This window comes from Echinops telfairi, unplaced genomic scaffold (assembly GCF_000313985.2).
Source record: "Echinops telfairi isolate 266 unplaced genomic scaffold, ASM31398v2 ScPeMD7_7467;HRSCAF=8505_1, whole genome shotgun sequence".
NCBI classification, from domain to species: domain Eukaryota; kingdom Metazoa; phylum Chordata; class Mammalia; order Afrosoricida; family Tenrecidae; genus Echinops; species Echinops telfairi.
The window spans coordinates 26,779,664-26,787,061 of NW_022111368.1; the positions used below are offsets into that span (position 1 = coordinate 26,779,664).

Below are 7,398 nucleotides of genomic sequence, written 5' to 3' on the forward strand. Positions count from 1 at the left end.
GAGCTCAATGACCTCTGCATCGCAAATACCTTTCCTCAGCAACATCAGGGCGACTATACACAGGGACTTCACTAGATGGGATACACAGGAATCAAACTGACTACATCTGTGGGAAGAGACAATCGAGAAGCCCAATATCAGCAGCCCAAACAAGAACAGGGGCTGAACAGACAAGTAACCATTCAGATCAAAGCTAAAGAAAAATTAAAATAATCCCCTGAGAGCCAAAATATGACCTTGAGCATATCGGACCTAAAGTTCAAAAACATCTCAATAATAGATTTGGCTCATTGAACACTAATGGCAGAAGACTTCCCAAGTTTTGGGATGACATCCAGGATTTCATACTTGAAGAAAGATCCTTTAAAAAGACAGGAAAGAAAAGATGAAAGTAGAATCGCAGAGGAGACTTTGAAAGTCGCTCTTAATTACAGAGGAGCTCCAGCAAATGGAAGAAATGATGACGTAGAAGAGCTGAGCAGAAAATGTCACAAGGCACCCTGAGAAGACAGAGTGAAGTGCTATGATGACATGTGCAAAGACCTGGAGTTCCAAAAGCAAAAAGGAAGAACACAGCACAACTCAAGTTGAGAGAACTGAAGAAAAATTCAAGCCTCAGGTTGCAATCTTGAAAGGTTCTATGGGCAAAATATTGAATTTTGCAGGAAGCATCCAAAGAAGATGCAAGGAATCCACAGAATCACTGTAGCAAAAAGAACGGGTCAACATTCAACCATGTCAAGAGGTAGCATATGATCCAGAACCAATGGGACTGATGTAGGACGTCCAAGCTCTACTGAAGGCACTGGGAATCGATGAAACGCCACTTGAATTGTTCGACCGCCGATGACCCCCAAGCAGCACTCACACTCGTCCATCAAAGCCAAGACGTTTCAAAGAAAACCACCTGGCCAACCAAACAGAAGAGATCCCTATTACCTCTATCTATTTTTAAAAAAATGATAAAACAGAGTACAAATATTACTGAACAATGTCACTGATAATACATGCAAGTAAAAATGTTCTGAAACAAATTCAGTAACCCAGCATGTGCCTGTTAGTTTGTCATATTGTGTTGGCTTGTGTGTTGCTCTGATGCTGGAAGCTTTGTGGCTGGTATTTCAAATATCGGCAGGGTCACCCAATGTGAACAGGTTTCAGCGGAGCTTCCAGACTAAGAACAGACTATGGAGAAAGAATCAGCTACCCACTTTGGAGGAAGTAGCTGCGGAAAACCTTGTGCATAGCATCGAAACGTTGCCAGGTATTGAAGGCCTAGTGACTGGGAGCAGAGCATGGTCAGAGATGGTGCCAGAGGATGGACTCCATGGGTTGGAAGACACTTGAAATACGACTGAGGCGGGAGCTGCCTTCTCAAAGTAGAGTCAAACATGGTGACGAGAATGAGGTCAAGCCTTTGGGGTCTTCATTCGCTAACGAGGCACAACTCAGAATGAGAAGAAACTGCAAACCTCAACTAATAATCAGGACTTGGATGTATGAATCTAGGAAAATTGGACATCATAAACAATGAAATGGAACACATAACGATCAGGATCCTAGGCATTAGTGAGCTGAAATGGACTAGCATTGGCCATTTTGATGCAAACAATCTATGCCGGGAATGACACAATCAAGAGGAATGGCATTACATTTATCATCAAAAAGGACATGTCAAGGTCTATCCGGAAGTCCAATGCTGTCTGTGATAGGATTATATCTATCTACACTCAAGGACAGCCAAATCAATACAGCTACTGTTCAAATTTATGCACCAACCATGAGAGCTCGTGATGAAGAGATTGAAGCATGCTGCCAATGTCTTGTCAGAAGTTGATCAAACAAGCAATCAAGATGCAGTGATAATTATTGGTGATTGGAATGCAAAAACGGAAAACAAGCAGGAAGGCACAGCTGCTGGAAAATATGGCCTTGATGACAGCAAGGAAACTGGAGATTGCGTGACAGAATTTTCTTTTTTTTAAAAAGCATTATATTGGGGGCCCATACAACTCTTAGCACAATCCATCCATCCATCGTTGCCCTCGTCATTCTCAAAACATTTGCTATCCACTTAAGCCCTTGACATCAGCTCCTCATTTCCCCCTCCTCCCCAACCCCCCTTTGCCCCCATGATAGAATTTTCTAAGGCCAATGACTTCTTCATGACAAATACCTTTTTCAACAAGCAAAAGGCGTCTGTCTGTCTATGCAAGTGGAGTTCTCGAGATGGAATACACAAGAACCCAATGGACTGCATCTGTGGGAAGAGACGATGGAGAAACTCAGTATCAGCAGCTTGCACAAGGCCAGGCATGACTGTGGAACTGGCCATCAGTTGCTCATATGTAAGGTCGGGTTGAAGCTGAAGAGAGTTAAAATAAGCCCATGGGCGCACAAATAAAACCTTGAATCTATCCCACCTGAATTTTGAGAACATCACAAGACCAGATTTGATGCATCGAACACTCGTGACAGAAGACACAAAGAGCTGTGGGATGGCATCAAGAACATCACACAGGAAGAAAGCAAAGGGTCGTTCAAAAGACAGGACAGAAAGAAAAGATCAGAGTGGACGTCAGAAGAGACTCTGACACTCGCTCTTCATCAGAGGAGCTAAAGCAATTGGAAGAAATGATGATGTCAAAGAACTGAACAGTGGTTTTCTAAGGGTAGCTTGAGAAGACAAAATAAAATATTATTATGAAATGTAGAGTCACAGACTTAGAAAACCAAAAAGGAAGCATGCACTCAGCATATCTGAAACTGAAAGAACTAAAGAAACATTTCAAGCTTTGAGTTTCAATATCGAAAGTTTCTATGGACAGAATATTGAACGATGCAGAAAGTGTTAAAAGAAGATGGAAAGAATACAGCCATTGTACCAAAAAGAACTAGTTGACATTCAAGCAGCAGCACATGCTCAAGAGCCATGGTTCTGAAGGAAGAAGTCCAAGCTGCCTCAAAACATTTGCCAAAAGCAAGGCTCCAGGAATTGATAGACTACTAATGGAAACCGTTTCATCAAGCCAAGGAAGCTCTGGAAGCACGCATCATCTGATGCTATGAAATCTGAACGGCCTGGACAACTGCCTGGAAGCGGTCCACATCTACACCCATTTCAGAGAAAGTGACCACTGGGTAAAGCGAATGATAGAACAACATGATTAATATCAGAAGCAAGTACAGTTTTGCTGAGGATCATCCAACAACAATTTGAGCAGTACATTGACACAGAGCTGCCAGAAATTCAGGCCGGATTCAAAAGAGGATGTGCAACAAGGGATATCATCACATCTGTCAGATAAATCTTGGCTGAAAGCAGAGAACACCAGAAAGGTGTTTACATGTGTTACATTGACTATGCAAAGGGATTCAACTGTGTGGATCATACCAAACTATGGATAGCCCTAAAGAAGGGGAACTCCAGAACTCTTAATTGTGCCCATTTGGAACACTGCATAGAGATCAAGAGGCAGTTGTGTGACCAGAACAAGGGAAGACTGTATGATTAAAAATCAAGAATGATGTGTGTCAGGGGTATAGCCTCTCATCAGACTCACTCAAACTGAATGCTGAGCAAATAATCCAAGAGGCTGGATAATATGAAGAAGAATGAGGTAGTAGGATTTGAGGAAGGCTAATTAACAACTGGAGATATGCAGATGATACAGCCTTGCTTGCTGAAAGTAAGGAGGACTTGAAGCCCTTGTTGATAAGGATCAAAGATTGCCACCTTCAGTATGGATTACAACTCAGTATAAAGAAAATAAAAGTCCTTACAACTGGATCAGCAGGTAGCATCATGATAAGAGGAGAAAAGATTGCAGTTGTCAAGGATTTCCTCTTGGTTGGGTCCATAATCCATCTCATGCAAGCAACATTCAAGAGCTCGACCGATGTGTTGTATTGGGTAAATCTGCTGCACAAGACAACTTTAAAGTGCTGTAAAGGAAGGATGCTACTTTGAGGACTAAGGTGTGCCTGACTCGAGCTGTGGTGTTTTCCATCATCTCCTATGCGTGTGAAAGTTAGATGTCGAACAAGGAAGACCGAAGAAGGACCAACGCATGGAAACGATGGCGCTAGCAAAGAACTGTGAAAGTGCCGTGGGCTTCCAAGAGGACAGACACATCTGTGTTGGAAGAAGTTCAGAAGTACAGACGGACTGTTCCTTAGAAGTGAGCATGGCGAGACTTTTGACATGTCCTTTGGACATATTATCAGGTGAGCCAGCGCCCGGAGAAGGACATCATGCTTGGTAAAGTATAGCGGCACTAAAAAAAGAGGAAGGCCCCCATCAGGTAGATTCTGGGGCGGGGAGGTCAGACTGCTGTCTCACCCCACCACAGGGGTGGGCCTGCTCCCTGCTGCTGGGGACAACGGACAGGCTCCAGTAGGAGGAGTTCATGCCCTACCGATAATGGTCTCTATCAGCTGAGCCAGGAACAGGTCAAGCCGGCTCTGTGACATCCAAAGTTAAGCTGCCATCCTAAATCTAGGATCCACCCATCTTGTCACATGTAAACCCCCAATCCCTCCTCTTCCTACTGAGTGTATGTCCCTAGACCACCCCCTCTCATTACTGTATAACTTATAGTGCAACCCCTTCCTGTGACGTATGTCTTTACCTGTAATTAGTGGGCTTGCACGCCCCCAAAAGGCATATAGGCCTGGGTTAGTGAGAGATTGCCCTTTCTCACTGGTCTCTCCCCCTCTCTTCTCTTCCCCCTCTCTTCTCTTCCCCCTCTCTCCCATCCTCTCTCCCTTGTACCCTTTCCCTTCCCCCCTCTCCATGTGGACCACCAAGCGGGGCTAAGGTGAGCAATGCTACCATGTAATGTGTCTGACTGCATTATTGTAATATCTCTCCTCTACCTCTCATGCTCTCGATGACTTTAATATAATACTTCTATATCTCAACCGTACAATTGTGCATTACTGAACCCATGGGTAGTGGTGGGGGTTGCCCCTCCACCAACTTTATACTACAGAGGTCAACATAGTGGCTGCAGTAATGGGCTCGGACATACCCATCGTGAGGGTGGTGCGGGACAGAGAGGTTGGTGCTGTTGCACACAGGGTCGCTCTGAGTTGGAACCGACTTGACGGCACCTAAGAACAGCAACCACAAAAGGACAGCCGTTTGCTCTCCTCTGCGCATGGACACATCTGCAGGGCACACAGATACGTGTGTGTGGATATTTTCCATCAAGCCTGCATAGGCTCGTGAACGTAGCTGCACTCACCTTCCCAGACTCGGGCAGCTTGCCTGTCTGCCTGTTATGTGTCTACTTGTGGATCACTGTTCACTCTTTCTGTCATTGCAGGATTGTGTCTGTCACAGTGTTATCTTGATTGTAACTCGTGTGCTCTTCCCAGGGTCTTCCTTGGCTTTGGCCACATTGTGCAAACCTCTCCCTTATTGTATATTGCCTCTCCCTTCACCCAAGTTATGTTAATTGCTGTTGGCTTGGCTCAGGCTCATGGCATCTTAAATAGAATGCAACATCGCTCCGTCCTGCACCATCAGTGGTAGGGATATGTTTGAGGCATTGATGCAGCTATTCTGCTAATCCATCTCATTGAGCCCCGCCACCCCCATGTTTCCCCTTCGACCTCCTACCCAGCCAATATTCACGGAACCCTTATTTGCTCCCATCAAGAGCGGCGGTCTCGGAGACTGCACAGGGTTACTATGGGCTTGAGTGGACTGGATGGGAGGGGACGTTTGGAGCACTTTCCCTATATTAGTTCATTTTGTCACCACACGACCCTCCGAGGGGGCTTCCGGAATGAAAAGATCATAAACTTTTTGAAGCCCCCTGTTAAGGTTGAGCACTCTAGCAATCCCCATTTTATAGGCTGGGGAACTGATGCCTGAACAAGGTTAGTAACTTGCCCAAGGCCAGAAAGCTCTGCAGGGCTGAGCTGGGATGCACATGCTGCTCGCCGGCCCATGGCAGGCATATAGTCCAAGAGTCCTCCGTGGGATTCCCTTGTTACATGAACTGTGCTTGGTGTGTGTGTGCATGCCTGCGTGTGACTTTCTTTAGTTTCTGAGTCTTTTTGCATGAAATATATATATTAACAGGGAAATGAGAATATAAAATAAAAAGTATTACATAAGAGCGAGGGCACTCACCTAGCCTTCTGTTCTCTTCTCCCGTGATTCCTGAAACCCCTTTTCTCCCACGGAAGAAGCTTTAACAAGAAACTACCAGCAGAGGGTGTTGTTCACAAACTTATCAGACTCAATTGCAGCCTATTCAAGAGCCCAGGTGAGACATTCAGGCCTCTCCTCTCTACCTGCTGAGGTTTAAGAGCTCAATGACAACTAGGTGTGTCCCTGAGGAACTCCAACAATACTGATTTCAGCTGGGGATTGTCTGTTCAGGGAGGAGGAAATGATTCAGGAACAAAAGGATCAAGCAAAAGGGAAGAAAAATGGTAGAAGAATGGCCAGATGTTGGAAAAGAATTTTTGCCCATATCTTCTGGGCCCAGATGGCTTCTTTGGAGGACAGTCCCCAGTTCTGTCCCTGGGTCCCTGCCTACAGTGTGGACTCATCAGAGAGGAAAGCGGTACAGAAAGACTAATGAGAGTGTTGCCGCCAACACCGTTCTCCAGTTTCCCCACTGCCTGATCGATTCAAGTGATCCCCCCCGCCCACCTCCCCACTCCACAGCTGTGAGTCCTCAATATAATATACATTCTAACCTCTGTGCCTTGCTTTATAAACCCGTTTTGGAATGTGTTGCCCTTGTTATGTTAATGAGGCGATATCAGTAGCTTGAGTCGATCTTTTTGTTTTTTCTTTTTGTATTGTGAGTGAGGTAAAGGTTTACAGAACAGACCATCATTTTTATATTCAACAACTCATCGGACCCCTCCGGGTCAGACCTTATTTCCCTCATTTGCACCCATCTCCCTCTTGCCGGATATTGTCTTCCCTTTCATTCCAAGTTAACACGCATCTGCTATCTACTTCCCCATTCCCATCTCATCCCTGACCTCAGCTTCTGTTAGTGGTTAGTGTGAAAACCTTGAAAAATAGTTTGCAACAGTGGTGACATGCAATGTTTGTCTTTTTGTGATTGATTAATCTTTTTTTTTTACGTGATTGATTAATCTTGAGTTCATCTCTTTTGAAATATACAACAGATTAAATTCAGGTTAGCCCTAGTAGTGTAGTGGGTTATGAGTTACGCTGCTAATGACAGGGTCATCAGTTCAAAACCACCAGCTGCTCTTTGAGAGAAAGATGAGGCTTTCTGCTCCCACAGAGGTAGTTTTACTTTGTGCTATAGGGTCGCTATGAGTGAGAATCGACTTAATAACAGGGAGTTGAGCAAGAAGAGATGGTAGAAGAAAGACCCCAAGCCACATGAAGGTCCT

The 7,398-nt window shown here is 44.9% G+C and overlaps 1 protein-coding gene across 1 annotated transcript in view; it reads right to left on the reverse strand.

Moving 5' to 3' along the window:
* CNGA3 (cyclic nucleotide gated channel subunit alpha 3) overlaps positions 1–7,398 on the reverse strand; it is a 40,255-nt gene that overhangs the window by 13,586 nt on the left and 19,271 nt on the right. The window contains exon 5 of the mRNA XM_030888480.1: positions 6,924–6,931. Coding sequence (XP_030744340.1) covers positions 6,924–6,931 — 8 coding nt within the window. The remainder of the gene's footprint in view (positions 1–6,923; positions 6,932–7,398) is intronic.